This window comes from Rhyacophila brunnea, unplaced genomic scaffold, assembly GCF_057557595.1.
Source record: "Rhyacophila brunnea isolate RB1 unplaced genomic scaffold, BYU_Rbru_1.0 scaffold_4, whole genome shotgun sequence".
Lineage (NCBI taxonomy): Eukaryota > Metazoa > Arthropoda > Insecta > Trichoptera > Rhyacophilidae > Rhyacophila > Rhyacophila brunnea.
Genome location: NW_028233068.1, coordinates 42,547,209 through 42,570,449, shown reverse-complemented (window position 1 = coordinate 42,570,449; position 23,241 = coordinate 42,547,209). Strand labels below are relative to the sequence as shown.

The 23,241-nt window shown below is 32.9% G+C and overlaps 2 protein-coding genes across 2 annotated transcripts in view; both read right to left on the bottom strand.

The window, feature by feature from the left end:
- Window positions 1-3,068: 3,068 nt before the first annotated feature.
- LOC147067387 (cathepsin L-like) lies at window positions 3,069-12,352 on the bottom strand. Its single transcript, XM_085953589.1, has 8 exons — window positions 12,341-12,352; window positions 10,589-10,729; window positions 9,655-9,765; window positions 8,796-8,929; window positions 8,473-8,605; window positions 5,738-5,898; window positions 4,887-5,021; window positions 3,069-3,377 (listed from the first exon to the last, which is right to left on the bottom strand). Exons 1-8 carry the CDS (start codon window positions 12,350-12,352, stop codon window positions 3,314-3,316), a joined length of 891 nt encoding a protein of 296 aa, XP_085809715.1. The 3' UTR covers window positions 3,069-3,313.
- Window positions 12,353-12,930: 578 nt separating this feature from the next.
- The window catches only part of LOC147067386 (hexokinase-2-like), a 45,162-nt gene continuing 34,851 nt past the window's right edge, over window positions 12,931-23,241 (bottom strand). The window contains exons 3-12 of the mRNA XM_085953695.1: window positions 22,574-22,727; window positions 21,855-21,966; window positions 19,227-19,333; window positions 17,960-18,100; window positions 17,719-17,804; window positions 16,803-17,023; window positions 16,085-16,240; window positions 15,347-15,489; window positions 14,260-14,393; window positions 12,931-13,208 (exon numbers count right to left, since the gene is read on the bottom strand). Coding sequence (XP_085809821.1) covers window positions 13,122-13,208; window positions 14,260-14,393; window positions 15,347-15,489; window positions 16,085-16,240; window positions 16,803-17,023; window positions 17,719-17,804; window positions 17,960-18,100; window positions 19,227-19,333; window positions 21,855-21,966; window positions 22,574-22,727 — 1,341 coding nt within the window. The 3' untranslated portion in view covers window positions 12,931-13,121. The remainder of the gene's footprint in view (window positions 13,209-14,259; window positions 14,394-15,346; window positions 15,490-16,084; window positions 16,241-16,802; window positions 17,024-17,718; window positions 17,805-17,959; window positions 18,101-19,226; window positions 19,334-21,854; window positions 21,967-22,573; window positions 22,728-23,241) is intronic.

Below are 23,241 nucleotides of genomic sequence, written 5' to 3'. Positions count from 1 at the left end.
TAATTCACGCGACGATAATCAAAGGAATGTTCAAAGGTGAGGAAGTTCTCATTCCGAGAATTTCGATGATCCAACCGATATGCCATTCGAGTTTAAACGAATTCAATTTCCAATTCGTCTTGCATTCGGCATGACGATCAACAAATTACAAGGTCAATCCTTGAGTGTTTGTGGCCTGAATCTATAAAATGAATGTTTCTCTCACGGTCAATTGTACGTAGCATGTTCATGTGTCTGCAAACCGTCTGCTTTCTTCGTTTTCGCACCTGACAACAAAACGAAAAATGTCGTATATCACAAGGTGCTTCAATGAAAGGAATCGACCCGAGTGCAACCCATCCAGCAAATAGTTTAACAGAAAGTAGTGCAACAATGCTACGCGAATCATTTCGATTCGCTTCAATAAAGAAAATGCCTTGCTGCCACGTGAATTACATTCTTTTTTTTCTTTTGACCATGTCCGATTCTAATAAGATCATGTGGACCTCCACAGAGTGGAGGTTTGTATTAACAGATTTTATTTCTACGAGAAATGGATGTCAGCCACTTGCTCAACCTATTAGGACCATACTCTGACTCATGCACAAATTGAAAAACAATATGTGAACTTGCCAGACCCAGGATTCGAACCTGGGACCCTCGACACTATAGACCGGCGCTTAATCCACGCGGTCATCATGGGTGTACAGTGTGTTAGTGTGTACAGTACAATGTAATTAAAATACTTTTCATTTTGATTTGATTTTTGCACATTTATTGAATTTATTCATTTTGAGTATTCATTTTAACTTAATAAAAAACTTAATTTAATTCAGCTAATAAGTTAACACAAGATTATTGATTCTGAGGCGGTACGAAGTTCGCCGGGTCAGCTAGTATTATATATTAGTAAGTACTCATATATTTATTTGTTAAACTTTTTAAGATAAAAAACATTTTTTAAATATATATAAAATAGTGATTTCTTTTCTCTTCAAAATGAAACATTCGCGTGCCATAGGTTCGCCATCCCTGTTATACCATATGATATTATACCGAGATCTGATAATTCGTGTAAGAAATCAAATGATTTACGTTCGCCAAAATGATCCATTTGACCAAATTTAATATTACCTAGTCCATAAATAACCTTTCACCCCTTTATATATTTTTACTATATTATTCGATTCCTACTAGTGGGTCTATTCTATACACAAGGCGGCTATCGACGGTAGGTTAACATATTTTTGTATTGAGGCGGTTAATTTTTTTTAATAAGTTAACCGTCTACTATAAATTGCCAAAAAGTGCTGTTTTAAAAGCCCCTTTGTTGGCTGTGTTAACTTTTAGAGTGAGATAGACAGTTTATACGGCTTACTTATTGTAGCAATTTTATTATAACACCTCAATACATAAATATGATAAACTACCGTCGATTGCTGCCTTGTGTATAGAATATACCCACAGATCTATTTCATGCAACGTGGCTTGTCCAAAATTTATACGGGTGATGATATTATATTTTTATTTTGATGCCCCTCTTAAATGACGACCGGTTTGGTCGCATCGCTGCCCATGATTCTCCAAATTATTGAACCTTCATTTCCTTCTCTAAAATGTGGAACCTACGTATACCTAGGTAATATATCAATTAATAAAAAGTAGCACTAATAATTATTTAAGTACCTACCAATAATTATTATTTACACTTATATACCACCGGATGATAAGACTTTATCAATAACAGGATAAAATTACAAAAAAAAACATTTTGGGTTTTGTATTGATTTCTTATTAAATATGTCGGTTTCCAAGATGCCAAAGGTAGTTCTTTGAGTTTCATTTGGTATCTTTTTGTAAATAGAAACTCCCCGTTTGCAAATAATCATTAAAGTTATGAAATTCACACTATTTCCGTAATCAATTCTCAGTTAAAAACCTTCCTGTTTAAAATGTAATTTTTAATATTTCAGAAGGGGTTAAAAAATACTTTATTAATTATCATCATTTATGGCACTATAACTCTTTGCGGGTCTTGGCCTCCTTCTAAAACTTTCTTCATCCTAGACGATCCAGCGCTGACACTCTCCATTTGCTTTGACCAAGCATTCTTAAATCTCATGTGGCGTAGTCCAGCCATCTAAATTTGCCTTCCCTTACCCTCGGGGGTTGCGTACATAGCCCGTCTTGCTGATGCATTCTATGCACGTGGCCGATCCAGCGTAGTCTCTGAATTTTCATATGCCACGTTATCTTTAAACCCCTATGAAGTGTGCACAGCTTCTTATTATTCCTTGACCTCCAAATGTCACTTTTTTGAACAGCTCCAAATATTAAAAACCATCCTCTCAAAGATATCCATATTTCTAATATCCTGTTCGCTGAGTGCCCTGCATTCTCATCCATACGTTAATACTGGGCGCAGGAGAGTTTTGTGTAAGGATGTTTTGATTTTTCTTGAGAGTGCCTTGTTCTTTAGAAGCCTCTAGATCAGTGGTTCTTAACCTGGTTCGGTGAGTCAGTCTCAGGGGTTCGGCGGAGGTCAAGACACACACCCGACTCATATGATTCGTGATGACACGCCCCGCTTGGCCATCATTGGCTGCAGGTGATCACGCAACATCGCTTGGCCTATCTGTGCTGCAGGGAATTTGGCTGTTATTGCTAAGAAAGCTCTGGAGATTTTCATACGGTTTGTTACAACATATCTTTGCGAGCAATCCTTTTCGAGGATGCTGGAAATTAAAACGAAGAAAAGGAACAGACTTTGTTGCGAAAATGACATGAGAGTGGCACTTGCCAAGGTGAAGCCGCGCATTTCTGAACTGGTCTCTGAAAGGTAATTAAGAAGGGTTCAGTGAATGCGCATATGAAACTGGTGGGGGTCAGTACCTCCAACAAGGTTAAGAACCACTGCTCTAGATACCAAAATAGCACCTGTTGGCGAGGGTGATCAGGCGATATATTTCGTCGCTTGTGTTATTTTATTAGTGTTTGTGACAAGGGATCCTATATAAACAAATGAATCCATAATTTCAAAACATACTTTATTTATAATTATTGAACATATTACAAAAGATGGTGATAATTGTAAATAAATAATTGTGATGCCACAATAATAATTATAAAATAGCAGTTCTTTATTAATTATATTATACATTTATATAAAAAAATGGGCTAACTTCAAAAAGGGGTGATTCAGGAGATCTTCTGATTAGGCCCTTTCCCCGAGTCTATCCGCGACAATGATGTTACACATCACTACATAAATGGTCCGTGATTACATTATTATTGTCCCGTCACAATATTTTCAAAATATTATTCTTCTACACCTTTATTCAATAGTGAGATATGCTGCAAAGTTGGTAATTCCACATCTGTTTTGTCCTTTCTTTAATCTAAAAATATGACATAATAATATTACAAGTCTGTTTACTGGAAGCCAGGCGGGAACAGCGGCAATTTTCATAGCCGATTTCCGCAAAAATCAAGAATGATAACCTAACCTAACCTAACAAATAATCCAGTATATCGGCTATTTTCAAAAGTTGTTTGCCACTGGCTTACACTAAACAGACAAGAACATAATATTTTTATAAAGCAAATCGTAAAACAATAATAATGGCTTTAAAAATATTCATATTAATAAAATTATTGTAATGATAGTTCATGCTAATCATCAACAGCTGTTTATGCATTGCCCTCTATAAGCTGATTCTACTTCCAACGGTTATGTGCATTGAGTTTTCCCCAAAAAGGTTAGACGATGCCTAAACCCTTTGGTTGCCCCATTCTTCGTCAGAACTTATAACTATTTCGTGAATCCAGCGTCCTCTAGCCAATCCCCTTTCATTTTTAGTCTCAAATTGGATGAAAAATTGTTAGCTGTATACACTTACCTATTGTACTATTTTAAACTGACAAATGCAAAATGGACGTAGGTACATAATTAACATCCACTAAAGATTAGAGTATTTCCACGAAACCTACTCTCAAACAGCGATGGTTTTAGGTACGTGGAGGTCTGGGACACTGACAAGTTTGGAGGCCACCTTGTGATTTATTTAAACTAAGATGTCGGTACTTTCTAACGATGGAAATCGCTACTGCTTTCAAAAGTTGTTATGATAGTATTACCTAATCCCTTAATTTGCCGCCCCTAAGCAACACATAGCCTGCCTACCCCCACGAGGCGTCACTATTTTCTATTTTAGGTACTAACAGCAAACATTTGAAAAAAAATCTTTGACACAAATGACTGAATCGATTTGTCAGAATATTTGAAGGGTTGCCTCCAAACAGTTCAAACCTATCATACAACTATTAAATTATACTAAAATCTATAGAAACATGCGTATGTCTCACAAATAGATGTAGATTTCACAGAACTTAATGTTCAACTATCTATCATTCATCCGTGCCGTCACATGAGAGTAGGCAAATGATGCATTGCTGAGAGACAGCAAATTAAGACAGAAATTGCAAATATTATTTATACCTACATCTTTTACAGTAGACTTCGTGGACATGAAATTTTGAATTTTTTTATCATTGGTACCTCAAAATCAGTCGGTGCGTCGAGCCTCTACGTCAGTAAACTCACCACTGCAGCAAACTAATATTACAACTCATACCTAACCTCAATTTGTTCCCTTATCCAATCATTCCGTTGTTTTATCTTTAAGCATTATAGTCAGCATGCACCAGTCTATACCACACTCAGCTGGATATTTTTTTTTAAACTGAGGGTCCATGTTTCGCACGTATATCTTATTACGGGTAAGTATACACTGGTTGAACACTTTTCGTTTTAGTGATAAGTTATAATGTAAGGTTACTTTTTAATACATTATTTAGGCGGCCAAAAGCACTGATAATTATTGACTACAATATTATCTTCTACTTACTTCATATAGCCATTTTGACCCCAGTGTGGTCCCCACCAATTTAGAAGTAGCCAGTATGTTGGGGTATAGCCAACCACCAACACCGCATGATTGACGCTTGCGTTTGTACAGGCGTGGTCGTCATATATTCCAGAACTGAAACATAAATATTTGGTTATTATTCTTTACCTTCCTGTCTCATCATGTCATACGTATCACATCATCGAAGCCAATTATTTCTTGTTGTGTGTGCATTCAATAGATCCTCCAAATAATATTGTATTGATTCATTTAACTATTCGAGGCCCCTTTTCGCAGCATCTATTGCAACCCCCCCCCCTACCATAGAAAATGACAGTGTCATGATGGCCGAGCGATTACCGTGTCTGCTTATAATGTTGAGGGTCCTGGACTCCAAAACCGGATCTGGCAAAGTTCACATGTTGTTTTTAATGTGTGTTTTGACTCAGAATAGAGACCTAATGGCTTGTAAATGGCTAACATCCGTTTCCCATAAAAAAAAATATGTCGATACAACCACCACTCTTCTTGGTCCTTAGTTCTTCACTGCTTCCACGGAACTTTATGAGTTCGTCGATCCAACTGGTATCAGTGCGTCCGTGTGACCGTTTAATGCCCCTTGGGTACCACTGTATGACAACATTTAACCAGCGGTTATCCACTCGCCAAGCGACATGTCCAGCTAATTACCATTTCATCTCGACCTATATCAGATTGTGTACCTTTGTCTGCCTCCTTAACACTTTACGATTAAGATAGAATTGGAGGTCATTTTTGAAGAAACTATTAAGGCATCCAAATGCGCTCATTGCAAATGGATTCTAATAAAAATGGTATGAATATTTTCTTACTGATAGAGTTGGAAGGTACGTGGAGCTGCATTGAGGGATACAGGAACCGGGCCGATAAGAGCCACCGCTCTCTGCAGAGCCACCTCATCCCCTCGATCCACCATTTCCCATTTTGCTACTGTGGCAACCACTTTTGACCTGCTCCACTGGCATTTTGTTTGCTAGAAATCAATAAGATTGCATAAAATATTATAAAATCTCCATAAATTGGGAAATAAAAAAAGTTTATGTAAAATAGATGTTCTTAGCTAAAATCAGTTCTAGAACTATAAACAGAAATTTTCTACTAGGCACCAGTGGCGAAGAGTGACATTTCGAAGTACGTAGGCTATGATGATCATAATGTGTTGCTAGGTACTCAGTCAGTCATTCTTATGGAAGATAATAATAATAATATGATATTACTACTAATGAATAATAATATACTAATGTGTAATCAATGTGTACCTACCTACAATCTCTATGTATATAAAAATCTCGTGTCACGATGTTTGTGGTCGAACTCCTCCGAAATGGCTCGACCGATTTTTATGAATTTTTTTATATATATTTTTTAGGTATGAGAATAGGTCAACTAGTATATTTCATATCGCTAGATGATTAGGGTATCTCTATCCAGAAAAATTTTCTTTTATTTTTTTGACAATTTTTTTTTTGTATTTTTTTTATTATTTGACATAAAAAATACCTATAACCCCAAATTTTCATTCTCCTACCCCCACCCTACCATTTTTTAATCGCGATTTTATTATTTTTGTATGAACAAATTTAACCGTCGTTCGTATTTCAAACAGAACGAAATTATTTATGTTGTTGAATGACAGATGGCGCTACATCCGAGAAGAATTCAAGAGAAGCGTCGCGTCATTTTGACATTTCATTCGGCATATCACAACGCAGTGCGTGCACAATTTTGTAGGATTTATTTTAATTTATCTATTTTTATGTGCGTGTATTACAGTGCACAATGCCAGCAAGACGCAAGGGGGGCCATTTGGGCCGTCGAACGAATAAAGCAACAAACATGCGAAATAGTAGAGCAGAAAGAACAGACGAACAAATCCAACAAGATAACAAAAACGTGCGTGTAAGCATGTCGCAATTGCGTGCATCCCAATCACAAGAGGCACGAGCTGAACGAAATCAACAACGACAATTGGAACAGAGCCAAGCGCGCCGGTATGTAGTTAACACACGCAGAGCAAATGGCCGACAACGCCAACAAGTACATCGAACATTTACATCCGCTTCGTTCCTTCGTCTCGCATTCGAGTACGAGCCAGATATTGAATATTCCGCTCATCCGAAAATGCTGATTGGTGCTATGGACAAAGAATGTCTTCATTGTCATGCGCTCAAATTCAAACATGAGTCAGCCGGGATGTGTTGCGCATCAGGAAAAGTGCAACTAGCAGAAATTGAGATACCACCAGAACCATTGAACGGCTTGCTCATCGGCCCGGTTCCAGATTCAAACCTGTTCCTGAAGTCCATTCGCACATTCAATTCATGCTTCCAAATGACTTCGTTCGGAGCAACAGAAATAGTTCACAATACTGCGGCAAATGGTCAACAATTCCATTCTACGTTCAAAATCAAGTATACCACAAAGTAGGCTCATTGCTGCCAATGTCAAACGAACCACATAAATTTTTACAAATCTACTTCATGGGCGGTGAGGACATCAATCATGTGGATGCACGTTGCGGCTACAATAGCCTCAATTCGCCTAATGCCAGGCGCATCGTCGGCAAATTGGACGCCCTGTTGAATGAGCACAATGAATTATTGAAATTCTTCAAAGCACACATGCACGAATTGCAAAGTGACAATCACGCTATTGTCATCAATCCTGATAAAACACCAGCTGGAGAGCATGTGCGTCGATTCAATGCGACTGTTGTTGAAGACATTGCTGGAATCATGGTTGGCGACCGCACATCGACGCGAGAAATCGTGATTCGAAGAAGAAACAATAATCTGGAGTTCATCGCTGACACATACCGTTCATACGACGTTCTCCAATATCCGCTAATTTTCTGGAAGGGACAAGATGGATATTGCATAAACATTAAACAACGAGATCCTGTCACAGGTGATTCATTCATTATGAACATCATTACTCATTTTGAATTCAGAAAATGAATGGTTGATGGTTTTTTGTTTTTATTGGCGGTCATCGTCTACAGCGCTCTATTCTTCTTTCTGTCATATATCCCATCCCCACACACTTACGATACATTCGTTATTTTTTATTTAACAACCAAAATATTCACTAGAAATAATTTATATGGCAGAACAACGTTTGCCGGGTCAGCTAGTAATACAATAGAATGCTAAAAGTAAATATGATATAAGCTTAGAAAAAGCTTTTTTTAAATGATCTAATTTTTAATTATTTACTTGAAGGTTAATAATGAAAAGCCTGTAGAATTTGCTGATCTGTGATGATAATTTACCAGTAGATGTCATGGTATTCTATACAAAAACATGATACATTTACATATGGATTATTACAGCCTTTGAATGCACTAGAATTGATGATAGGTAAATATATGACGCACCGCATCTGTAAGTATATCTACTGCGACAACTATTACATTATATTATGTATCATCGGTACAAATCATTGTTCATATTCAAATTAAGGTTTTGGAAATCTTGATAATTTATTAATGTAATATTCAATAATATTGACCCCGATTATCGAGATTCTTAAAAGTTAACTTTCAAACCTTTTCTTTATATGGATAGTCTTCATATGCCATGGCTCCATGTATGTGAAGATATCTGAGCGCAGCTGTTAAAGAGCCTCCCCCGCATCCGTAATTTCCCCAAGAACCACTGCAGTCCACCATCTGTTGCTCGCTGCCAAAGTTGTCATTTCATTTTAACTAAGCATAATCCTATTATTAACCCTACAGCAATAATTATAATCCATATTATACATATTCTAGAATTATTGTGAATTGCCACCGAGATCGATCAATAAAGCCATACATAATAATATATTTTTAAAAATCCGATTGATATACGATATTAATACCTTTCGACGTACCTAAGTGGTTGAAAAACATGTTTTGTTTTCAACATTTGTGCTTGTACAGCATGTGCAATCGTAAAGGCATAGCAGGCTCCGCATCGACCTTGACTCGGTATTGCTGGAATGAAACCTTTCTCCCTCCAATCCAACTGGATGAAGAAATAACAATTTTCAATTATTGAAGGTTTTTAATATTCATATTTTCAAGTTGATGCCACTGACATCTGTGGAGATGACAATATACTATTTTTTTTTAAATTATTGGTGTATAATATAAATAATTATTATCTATCTATTGACTTATTTTACAACGTTTTTCTTAGCTCGTATTCTTATTTGTCTGGTGGTTCTTTGTCCGGTAAAATTTGAATCGATTTTTAACTAACTTCTCGACTAGCTAGACATTTGAAACTTTTAGAATATATCAGAACACGATGCCAATACATTTTTTTAATACTTTTAGCCATCTTTAAGTAGAATTGAATTCATTTTCAGTTAATTCTGTTTTGTATGAAAAGTTATTTCGACACCATTATTGGTTGCTAGGGGTCTGGGGTCCTAGCAACTAAATTATTAATATATACGTGCGTTACTATGGAAATCAATATGACATTTCAGTATTATTTCTATCAAGTACAATTTTTTTTGATCATATGATTCAACAGAAAATTTAAAAACGTTATATATAAAAAGTTCTTTTTATCTTGTAATTATTTTCTATTAAAATAAAATTATTCTAGCAATCAATGGTTCGCTTCTAATTTATACCTATGGAAATAATAATATTTTAAATTATGTAATCTCCTATAAATGTATTATTACAAAGAATTGTGTTTCTGCTATGAATAAATTCAATAAAGATATCATCAAATACCTCATCAGGAATGTTGATGTCTTTGCGGTGTATTAATGAAGAAAGAGATTCATTTTGTACATGATCATCGTGGACTAATTTCACTACACGACGAAGATATTGTCGTAATGTCTGTAATTAAAAAAGTAAATATTAGTGATGCTTTGTAAGTTTTATCTAAATACTTTTCAAGTGCTGGCCATGTGCACTATCTGGAAGAGGATTTGGCAATTAAATCTATTGAAGAAAAATATTCTTCTGAAATCTTATTAATTTATAATAAATCGTACAATACATAATATTGTGATAAAAGTTTATAATTTTAAAGGTCTGTTTATACCACGAGTATTATTTGAAAATTATCACATTTACGGATTAATTACTGTCTTTATTCATTCATCAGGTCTATTCTTAACGGTTCAGCACATTTCCGCTATTTTCATTGGTCCAAATTAACACAGAAGGGATTCTATAAACAAAACAGTTATCGGTGGCTTTCTCTAATTCATAAAACGGCGAAAATTAAGGTTGGTAGACATGTCGGTCAAATTTGGATATGTTCGTGCTGCCGAACCCAAGAGGATAAGACCGAACAGAAACGGATAAAGCCAACCAGCGCCATCTAGTCGGAAATGAGCCGAACACATGAATTATGTATTGACATGTCAGACATATCAACATAACCTATTTACACCTTTTTACATAATTAACTGCCAGAATACGTAAAGTGATAAAAATGTGATATATTTATCACAATTAGCTCTTTTTGGATGTTAAGTGATATGTTAGAATAGGCCTGCATGACTGTTTGTGATCTACCCAATAGTGTAAAGCCCAAATCCTGCATTGTAAAAATCTATGTGGGTTTGCAATTTCACTCATCATTAGAAACAATCAATTATTATAATATTATTAATTGTGTAATATAGGTTATCAAAAGCGTAAAATACATTACCAAATCACTGAAATGATTGTCAGTAAGGTTGAACGACTTTCCGGCATTGTTATGTTGGGTGATGTGCATTAAGTTATCTGCCCATGCTTTTCTTGCAGACACCTCATGTGATAAACTGGCATACGATTTGTTAAATTTACTCTGGAATAGTTAAAATTTCATTCATGAAACACCTATTCGAAATCCTTATTTGCATAATAATTCATGAACTCGGTGAGCTATTATAATAGATAGATTTATTAACTTAAGTATTATGAACTATGTTGTCTATTTTTATCTTGGAAAGAGTAGGAACAAATTGAATGTATTTAATGTGTACCCACATACATCTAGCTGAATTGCTACATCGCTTACCCATTGTAAGTAAAATATCATCAAAATAATTATGAAGACATGAATTAATTTAATGGAATATTATGTAATAATATTGTCTCTTTGATTTTAAATGTCGATGTTTTTAAATTATCAATACTATAGAGTTGACCAATAACATACCTTGAATTGGATCCAGTGTTCGCTTGAATTTTTTAAATGCAAAGGAAACAGTGATGGAAATAGATTTAACTCCTGTGTAACTACAAATTGATACAGTTGAATCAAATAAAAAAAATGTTTTAACATTTCCATTATTCACTTTTTATAAAGTTAAGAATTCTCAATTTTCATTTAAAATGTTGATGTAAATGTTAAAAAATCGAACGCGTAATGAAGAAAATGTTGATTCAAAAGTACATAATGTTATCAGATTGTTTTATACTTATTGAATTTGCAATTCTTGCAAATTAGGAAGATCGTATTTCTTTTAGTAGTAAGCATATTGAGTTTTCAGCAAAGAATGAAAAAACATGCTTCATTTGCTATAATTTTTATGTCAGGAAAATCACAGTGCATTCTCAGTAGAATAGGATACATTTATATTTAAAAAAAATCATATACAAATCAGATAGGTACAAATTGAATAAATTTCTTTTATTATAAAAAAATATGTACATTCTTAAAGAAATGTATATTTACATTATTTAAATACATAAATATAACTAATTATAAAAATATATTTTATAAAGTTGTATAAAAAAATTGCCTTTTATTTGAGTATTTTCAAAGTATTCAGGTATTGATCTGTGTAAAGTTAAGTATGCAATAATAGTTTGCATACAAAATTTGTGGGACTCAGTCTCTAAACTAAATATTATATTATTATGTATTAATTGTGTTCCTATTTTTTTTTAAATTAACAGTAAAAAAATAATTACTAAGCAAGTTGTATGTGAAGTAGGTGCAAGTAGATATAATATGTAGATGTAATAAGTAGATGCAATATATTAACTGAAAAATTTGTAACCCATCTGTGCTTAATATATTGAAGCATTAAGTAGTGATATCACTTATGCGATGATCGCATAACAGGTATATGTACAATATGCTCATAGGTACTTTTGTTCAAGGCATTCAGTAAAATAAAATCTGACATTAAATCTATTCCACCCATCAAAAAATATTGTCCTGAGATGGCGGTGTGTTTTAGAAAAACAAGTAGTTACCACTGTATTTAATTTTGTAATAATTATAGCAAGGTATGTATATACTGACTGTTGTAATTAACTTTTTAAATAGGAACAAAATACGAAATAATATTAAATATATACTGATATTAAAATAGACTTTATTTTAGTTAACAAATATTTTTACCTACTTCATATTATTAAGAAGTTGATCCTGCAACTTTCCTAATTATTATGACAAGAAACGCACTTTAATATACATATTTGATAAAAAAAATGTCACGAATTGAAACTCCATCACTTAAAATATTAAAACATATTATAAAAGAAGTTAACTCATTACATTAAAATCCAATATGTCAGCAAAACAGAAGAGAATGGCAAAATAGAATTTATATACTACGATTTCATATTTGCAAAATAACATTTAAATAATTGATATAACATAGCAAAATAATGAATATTAATACCACAAAAATAAACTAATAAAAATATATTAAGTGAGCAAATTCTCAGAGATAAAATAATTGATTCGGTTCTAATATTTCAGAATGAATTAAAATTTACAATGGAAATACAAAAGGTTTTTTATGAAAATTTGTAGTAGGTAATAGTATGTAATAGTACTTATGAAAGAAAATCATAACAATATAATATTATATAGTTACTTATCAATATCACTTATAAAAATCCTTATTATATATTTTTTTTATTAAACCTAATTAACAATAATTATAATATATTATACAAAATAAAAATTGAGTCCTTTAAAAATCCGCTCTACAATCCTAAAGAGTTTTATGTGAGATTTTATTATTGTCCATTGAATTTTATATTTTTATAATTTTGTATTACAGGTAACTACACTAACTTAATAATGGCATTATCGTCATCGAGCTTTTGTGTCAGCTCTCTTCAGGCGCAACGAATGCAACAACTATAAAATAATCAGCAGTCTATAAGTCATTTATTTGGAAGTAAGTGTCCTAAAGCTCTTGTATAAAATTAGAACTTTTTTAAAATGTGTTGGCTCATCTTCTTGCTCCCAATCTGTTGGCGACTGCGGCTGTAAGACCTGCACCCTTTCCGCTTCCGTCCTCAGCTAACAAAAGGCTGAACTGGAAGTAAAAAATAAAAACAACCGAGTTAACTACGAGTGTCTAATATATCATGATGAAAGAGTCAACTACATGTAATTAGAATATATGCAGAGATGTCGCTCTTAAATTGATGTCTATACCATAAGTGGCGCCTCAACCAAATAGTAGCAGACTTGAGAAACACATTTGACATCTGTCAAAACAATCAAGCGTATCGCACACATAACATTGTACTTCGTTTACTTATTTGCAAGATAAAATATACCTACCTGAATTTCAAACGAAATTTAAATACTATACTTGACCGAATACGATACACTAATCTGACAGACGATATTTGTGTTTCTCAATTCAGTATGACCAATCATATGGCCCATTATTATTTATAACAACCATAGTTATTATATATGTAGTAAAAAGTTAATTATTCTACCTACAGAGAGTTTTCGAAATGCAATCAACCAGAATTGTATAATTAAAATTAAATTAATGATCAGATGCTTCTCGACAGTTTGTTCTTATTTTTGATACAGTAGGAATATTTTTATTATTTTACCACGTTTTTATTAGCTCGTATTCTTGTTTGTCCAGTACAGATTTTTTCTTGTGTGTCCAGTACATTTTTTTCTTGTTTGTCCAAGATTTGTATTGGACGATTGAAGATTTTTAACTAACTTCCCGACTAGCTAGACGTTTGAAACTTTAACTTAACTTCACTAAAACTAAACTAAACTTTTAGCCATTTTTAAGCAGAATTGAATTCATTTACAGCTAGTTCTGTTTTGTATGGAAAGTTATTATTGTCGGTTGCTAAGCAACTAAATTATTAATATATACGTGCATTACTATGGAAATCAGTAGAATACTGAAATGTCAAAATGACATTTCAGTTTTCTATATTTATTCAGTATTTCTATCAAGTACAGTAAAAAGATTTTATTAATTCATAGAATTGTCAAGTTTATATGATTCAACAGTAAATTTAAAAACGTGGTAAGTATATAAAAAGTTCTTTTTATCTTGTAATTATTTGAGTTATTTTCATAGAATAGTTGATCTTTATAATTACCTGGTGGTCTGGCGCGAGAAGTGTAGTGAATTTTGAGATAAGGTGCCTCAACCTTGGGTGATGTTTGTAGAGAGATCCATCAACGGCCACCGTCACGTGTTCCCAGCACATTCTTTCTAACAGGGCTGCCATACCTAAAATACAAAAAGTAAATTATTATGCTATCAAACGTATACAAAACATAAAATCAACGAAAAATTCTCAGGTATGAAAGAATTGCTGTATTTCACTTTTACAGTTATTTCTGATAAATTTTGGTTTTTCAGGGAAAATAATTTAAGTTATCAGATTTTTTTTAAGCAATTGATGTACTACTAGCGATACCTGCACATCTATTCTATACACAAGCTTGCTATCGGCGGCAATCGAGGATAGTTTATCATATTTATGTATTGAGGTTTTATAATATTGTCACAATAAGTTAGCCGTTTAAACTGTCAAAAACTGTCTATCTCGCTCTAACAGTTAACACAGCCAAGAGAGGTGCTGTTAAAATATAGCACTTTTTGACAGTTCAGACGGTTAACTTTTTGTAACAATTAACCGCCTCAATACATCAATATGATAAACTACCCTCGATAGCCACCAATAACCGCCGATAGCAGCCATGTGTATAGAATAGATGCGCTGATGACAGAATTAGGTAAGATGCAATTTAATACAATGTACTGAAAAAATTATCCGATTAAAAGACGAAAGCCCTGCCAACTCAAAGATAAACTTATTACTTAAAAAACTTTTGAACATGTGCGATTTCAGTTTATTGTTAGATTTTGTTTATGATTATTTTTTGTGATCATTCAGATAAAGTTTAATAAGTTCTCTCGAAAGTGGACATAGAAAAAGAAGTTGGTTTCATGTATTTTTAATTTAATATAGAAACTGCTAATATTTCTAGAAAATTAACATTTTTATTTATATCGAATCGAGTAAAGAAATTCAGTGAATTGCATGTATTGTGATTCCATCATGGCATGCTTCTGGTAACAATACAGTTGACAGCCCAATTTGCCATAAATGTAGTCTATATGGAAATAAATGGGACATATTTTTTAAATCTTGAAGTATTTTGATTTCAGTAACTTACAGGCAGATAGTAGTTGTGCTGCCCGATGAGAAACTAAGGTGCAGATGTGTTGAATGATTAAGAGGTCTTCCTGGGCTGTATGTGTAGCCCCAAGTCTTGCCATCAATTGCTCTGTACGCCAAGTCTCTCCTTCCAAACTGTCACTGCAATCCATATTATAATATTAATATCACTTCACTTTATTTAATAATTTAAATAAAATGGATGAATGTAATAATATACATAAGTAGGTACTCAAGTTAACACAATCCAATGTCTTATACATATTATGTTTGTTGATTGTAAGCTAAACAACTATACACAAACTTGACATAGGTATGTTCAGATTTAGTTCAGAATTAGCAACCCAGTTTGTTTAGACTTTTGAAAATTATTTTATAGCAATTAAAAAAATATATCATTACATATTTTTATTTTTTCTGTAGAAAAAAAGGTTCATATTTATATATGCCCAAAACTCCAGGGAACAAAAAGGGTATGAACATAAAACTGAAGTAGGACCAAGTAGCCAATAATGATGTCACCTTTCTTTAAGTTATCATTTTAGAATGATAGCCATTTTTCTTATCTAATAAATAGATTAATTGATATATTTACGAGTTTTAGTATTTCTGATTCACTAAAAGTATTTTTTTTAGCCGTTAGTGTCCGGAATTCACATGCTAATTTGACAGTACACTAGTACACATCTTACTGTCACTCGTACAAACATTTGCATACTGGGAATAATTCACTTACAGTTCAACTTCTGAGACGCTAGCTGTGGAGAAAGCTCCAGATGTGAGGAGAGATCCGGCAGAGTTTATGTCAATCAGAATTCCGCCACGGATAAGTCCTTCCAGAACGCATCGAGCCACTTCCCCAAGATATTTTCCACTGATATATTTTTCAAATCTGTAAAAAAATTATATATAAATGATTAAATTAACCAAAGTATGTTGTTTATAATAAGCATTTTAGCACATTTTTGTAGATCCATGATTTTCTACCCACAGTGACTGAGTTAGTAGAGAGGACGTCTGTGAAGCTGTGGGTTGTGGTTTCGAATGTACGGCTGGGAAAAAAATCCTGTGCGAGGACCCGATGGATTATGCATAGTGAATAAAAGTCTGTTAATATAACCTCCAGACCGATGGCCCATAGGAGTGAAAATAATTATTTTCTGTTTAACTTTGTAGATCTAAACATGGTAATCACACCTGTTACCCCGGTTTCACAAGTGGACTCTTCGCCACTACTGTACTATAGATATTTCAATGTTTGTTTGATCCAAAGTAAGGACTGAATTTGTTAGGCAAATGGCTAACAATTCCATAAAAAGTCTGTTTACATAATGGATAACATGTTGTACAAAGAGTATGGTAATTTACTTTTAAGTTTTTAGATCTGTATGGGGATAATTTTGACTCTGATAACATGTCACTTTATTTAGTTGAGTGTAGATTTTATTGCTTACGTGAAACTGTTCTGTAGTAGTGACAGACTGTCGACCTGTGTGTCGTAAGGTGTCTTAACAAAGTCCAATACTCCATTGTCTCCGAACGCTCCCCATTCAATGTCAATGACGACGTGTTGCGATCCGAAACTAGCAGCTGTTTGACCGCCTTCCCAGTGAGAGACGCGACCGGCACGTTCCAGGAAACAAGCGTTACTTCCCGTTCCCAGAATCATGGCGATCTAAGAAAACATACAACCGTAAGTTATTACAAGACTGTATCGTCAAAAATAAAATAAAAACCATATTATCATCTCTGTTCAGACAAAAGTTAAATATAATTGAGAAGGTTCTTAGCGATTTTCTATTTTTGCTGTAATTATTTTTTACAAATAATTAGTAATTTTTCAGTTGTAATTTACAAAACATGTTTATTGGCAAGAAAAATTATTATTGCATACACTTAAAAAAGTTAAAATAGTTACTACCATATTATCTTTCCATAAAGAAACAACAGTAAATTTAATAAAGTTAATAAAGACCATAAGTATATTTTTATTTTGACCATAATCGATCTTAATAAGATCATATTATGGGCCATGGTCCATTAATAGATTTTTGTTTTTATGAGAAATATTATATTTTTATATTCTTTTTAACACTTCAACAGGCTTAGAGGCCCAAAGACGGTAGTGTAACAGTAGTAATAGTTTAGTAATAGAAGTGAAACAATCACAAATACCCAGGTTTCGAGAAAATCACATAAATATGTTGTCTTTATCGGGAATCGAACCCGGAGCTCCATGTCAACATCTCAACATATCATCATATCAACATGTGAATTTGTTAGATGCGGGATTCAAATCCGGGACCCACGACATCATAAGCCTGTACTTATTAATAAATTTAGCGAATGGGTGATTGAAAATAATTTTACCCCAGTTCGGTGATCAATTCGAGCTCCCGTCACCAAAGTTCCTGTTGTGTCGTTCAGGAGCGCCACCACATTCACGTTGTGCACACCTGCCAATTGTAAAAAAAGTTGAAATTACTGGAGTTTTCTATAAATCATATATTTCTTATTATGATATTTTGATATCAATTTCATATGGTGTAGCTGTGTCAATTTACTTATATGTATTTATATTTAATAGATTAACAGAACCAAGAGAACGTACCACACTTGTCTAAGGAATCCCTAAGCATTTGGACGATATCTTTTTCCCTGCCCATGCCGTCGCACTTGAATGACTTTGTCCAGGTGATCAAACTTCCGGAGTTCAACGAATGCTGGACCATCGGGAATGAGAAGGTGAAACCTGTCCAAATAATATAATTGAAAATTTTAACTAAATATATAAAAAATTTTTAAATTATTCGGCACCGTATTGGCATATTATATATGCAATAGTGCCTGAGACCATGGTTACATAACACGATTGTTTAAGTTTGTTGTTATTTTTTTTTATTTACGCTGATTCAAATAATGTGAAAGAAAAACATTGTCAGTTCAAAAAAGAAAGGAACAATCTCGAAAAGGTGAAAGAACACATTGACCTAAATTTGTATGATTTTTAATTTTCAATATAAAAATGTACCACAAAAGAAGATATTACGAATATCGTCTTATAATATTTCCTTGTAGGTATAATGCGTTAAGACCGTTAACATGGATTCCCGAATTTCACCCGTATTGCCCTGGCTGTAAAACTAAATTTGCGATCTTGGAATAGTGACCCTAAGGGCGCTGCAACCCAAAGCTTGCAAGCTACCAAAAATTCATGTCTGAACGGACAGAGCAAGTCGTCATGCGCTGACTATTAGTTAGAGTAAGATGCAAGCTAGATCGGGCTTACTCATAATTATTGCCAGGTCGTTTTCGAGACAAATATTAAGTGAGCTTATATCGAGTTAAGTCCGCTGATATTAAAACAGTAAGTTTTACCACTAGCCGAGTCGCTGAAAATCGGGCGTCATTTTAAGAAGCATATGATTCATCCAGTAGTATATCAATGCATGATACATACATATTAAGATGTAGATATGATCAATAAATATGTAGGTATCTTAATGACCTTGGAAGTAAAATAAATGAGAAATAATTATTATACCCAATAGTATGTCTTTTGTTAAATTTGAGGTATTGATGAATCATATTGTATTTTTTTTCCGACCATGTCCGATCCTAATAGGATCATATGGGCCTCCACAGAGTAGAGGTTTGTATTAATAAATTTTGTTTTTATTGCTCACTTGCTCAACCTATTAGGTCCATACCCTGACTCACGCACAAATTGAAAAACATCATGTGTACTTGCCAGACCCAGGATTCGAACCTGAGACAGCTTCAATTACTCTGGCCTCTGATAGGTGTCGTACAATGTATGGGTAAAAGTATATTTACAATAGATATTGTGTGTAAGTATTAAAATAGAAATATCTTACCCATTGGTAGAGTTTCGTTTTGCATTCCTTGTGAGCGTACAAAGTCACCAACGCATCTTGCCAAGTAGTCAAAAAGTTCTACGCCACATCCCACACGTTGTTCATCACTGCAATGTAAACATAACAATATTATTATTACTTAATACGAATAAAACCTGTGCATGTTCATGAACTGCGCAGTTACCTAATTAAATATGGATCTTGTCATATTTACTGTTAAAAAGTATATTATATCATATTATAAACAAAATTATAATCACTATTCACAATTTTTTTGTTGTATATTCAAGAGCATCAATTATATTATGTGTATTATATTCTTTTACATAGGTTTTTTTTGTGACCCGATTCCACAGGCACACAAATGTTGGGACCAAGTTTTGGAGATAAAGAGGTGAAGAAGTTGAACTATTATCTAAAATGTTTGAATTTATAACATTGTAGTTTTTATGGTTGGCTGGTGTTATAAGACGTTTACAATATTATTGTGGGTGTGTAATGTTATTAATTAATATACAGTAAAGTTTATGACTACTATTTAGTATTACGCTATATATACATCTATTACTATTCTCTACCCAGATTTTCTGGAACCATGTAGAATTGCATATATAAACTTTGAAAAAAGTGTAACTTGCCACCTTTTTCGTAATTGACTAAAAAAACACTGAACAAACAACTTTATTAGATTTATAATATTAATACAAAATCAATAAAATGTTTGTCTGTAATCAATAAGCGAAATGTAATGTGAAAATATTTGCCATTATTTTAACCCCTACCAAACCAAATGTGTCACCCGTGTTCCTCGAGATTTTACCAAATAATACATGGGATCCTATAACCAAACACCGTCAAAAGTTAAATTTAATTCCGTCTGTTGAAGATTATGTTTTATTTAAAAAAAAAAATGCATATCACACCACATTATGATTTTATGTGTACCTTTGCATTATGAATTTATTTAAAACGATATTTACAGCACTAAAAATGATTAAAATAATATAAACCAATAAATATATTATTACTTATACACTACAACATCTGCATTATATCCATAAAATACAGCAATTTATAAAGTGAGTTCATTTTTCATCAAATTGTTTCACTCTGTATAAATATATCTAATAAGATCATAATATGGAGGATGGCAGAATGGCGGTTTGTATCAACAGGTTTTTGTTTTTACGAGAAACAGATGATAGCTACTTGGTCAACATATTAGGTCCATACTCTGACTCCAAACACAAATTGATAAATAATATGTTTATTAGCCAGACCCTGGATTTGAACCTGCGACCCACGACACTATAAACCGCTCAGCCATCGTGGGGTCAAATACATTATTTGTACAGTATTAAATATCTCTATGAGACTTTTTGATGAATTATTATTATGATTAGATATACCTATATATTTATGTAGCAAGTAATGTTTATATGACAATATTTTTTAATCTACTCAGATAGCTATGTATTCTTTAAACCTACTCGCAATTGAATACTCAATATACGATGATACTATTTAATTTATTTATTGAAATAACCAACTAACATCAAAATTCGAAAAACAATTCCTTCGTGGTGATAGATATTAAACGTTTGTAATTCAAGTATATTTTTTATTCTGTGCTATTAAACAGAATTGCTATTAGATATATATTTATCTTTAATGGGATTGAACAATGTAAACCTGTAATTATTATCAGGTGGTTAGTGCAATGCAAGTTTATTTGCCACTGACAGGAGCTATTTTAATTGTCTGTGTTTAACTTATAATTATTTGTGAGGTTATATTGAATAAACACATAGTGACCCTTAGTAATCACCAATCACATATGTATTTAAACATAATATAAATATATTTTATCCTTATTTACATAATATTATTTCTTTATCACCCAGATATGTCCAGTATAGTGACATCTATGAAAAAAGTGTACAAGCTTAATTCGGTGATGAGAACAAAACTAATTTTTTTAATAGTTGTATTATTACTGTTATATTTATAGTAGAATCAATGTGGACATACTAAGAAATGGTATGTTAATTCTTTTGAACTATTGTTAATTTTTGTATAGTTATTTACATAAGCACATTGGCTATTTCAACAAATTTCACATACACTGTTCTCAGTATCGATGACTTATTTATAGTGCAACTACCACAGTGTGGTCGACACGCCATCATAGCTTATTAGGGAACTAAAAACCTCTACCTTTCTTTCGGATACATCTTTATGTACCTCATATTTCCATTCTTTCATACTACATATTATAGCACTCTGACATAACAGCCATTATTATTATTGAAGTAAGTTTATAAAGGTGCGGTTGAGTGAAATACTTCCTACAAAAGCATATTATAATTATAGCAAATGTTTAACAGAAATTAACATAAAACGCTTGCGATGGTCGAGTGGTAACGTATCCGCTTGGTAAGTCGAGGGTTACGGGTTTAAATCCCGGGTTAGTCAAAATTGACATATCTAGCTAGCATTCATTTCTCATAAAATAAAAATGTTAAGAAACTAATTCGTGAGGCGATCAAGATCCACACCAAAATAAAAGAAATATAATATATTTTAAATTCATTGATAATAACATATATTATGGGGATTAGTAGTAACCTGATGTGGTAATGTTTGACAGCCTCCCTGATAATTTCTCCCTTGCTCAGCTCCAGTAGCAGGACACGGAAGTTGGTTCCACCGAGATCCAACGCCAAGTAGTGACCTTCCTCTGGAAATATTATCAACGATTAAAGTTACATTAATTTTATTAATCCATACTCTTTATTTACAGGTATCTTAATTATCATGCATTTCTCCTGGTTGGTACATAATATTATAGCTGATGTTATTCTCATTCCAAGTAGCAACAGAGAACAAATATAATTTTATAATATAATATGTAGATATTAAAAAATAATTTGTCACACATTCAAAGGAGCAACAGTAATAAAAAGAACAAAGCTTTTGCAAATGTTAGAAATTAATATAACTCTATCAGTCAAAAAATATTGACCTCATGTGGATTATTCGGTCTGAAAATATTATAGGCAGTGCAATGTAATTAATAATTACCCCATATGAAAGGTCAAATCAATTAACTCTTGATATGGTATGAGTAAGTATTAATTGAACTGACATTTAAAATTGGCAAGAAGAAAATACTGCTTCATCTCTAATTTAGAAAAAAATAATCGATACGTATTGATAACTGTTACAGGCTATAATTACTCACCACCAAATGAGTTTGTCATATTATATAATATTTTTGCAATACAGATTTGGTATTGGTTTCGATACCATGTACTATTTTGGTCTAAACTGATAATGACGTTTACCTGTGCCGTCTGGGAGTTCTGGCAGATATGTGTTCTCCATCTGCAGTGAAGACGGCTTTTGGAGAAGACCTCGCAGCATCTCATCTGTGAAAACCTTCTGTACTCTTCTGAGAGAAGCACCAGTCAGTCTCAAGCCGCGAGTAGCTGCTTCCACCTGGACAAGAAGAAATATACATTTATTTTTCATTTACTTATTAGAGTAGTAATTTATTTATCTACGTAAATAGGTACCTACCTAACAATTGGTAACTATAAAATCATCTATCGGTTAACAAACGAATATTTTATCGACACTTTTAGTTGTAGCAAGGCCCATAGTTGTTTAAATATAGGAAATTATTGTTTTTTTTTTCATGTGCCTCAATTTAAAGAAATGTCGAGACCCTTTTTTAGCTTTTTCCTTCATTTTTTTTCAATGCAATCAGCATTTTTTTTTATTCTAAGCATTTTTGTTAATTTTGCCAATCAAAGGTGACAGCAGTGGCGATTTTAATTAATGCAGACGATGCAAGTAATTAATTCACCAGAATTATTTAAAAAGGGGGCCTTGAAACAGTTCAAACCAGTCATACAATTGTACTAAAATTTTAAAAAGATGCAAAGGTATTACTCACGAATTGAATATAAATAATTATTATTACTCAAACAATAACAAAATCCCCGCAACT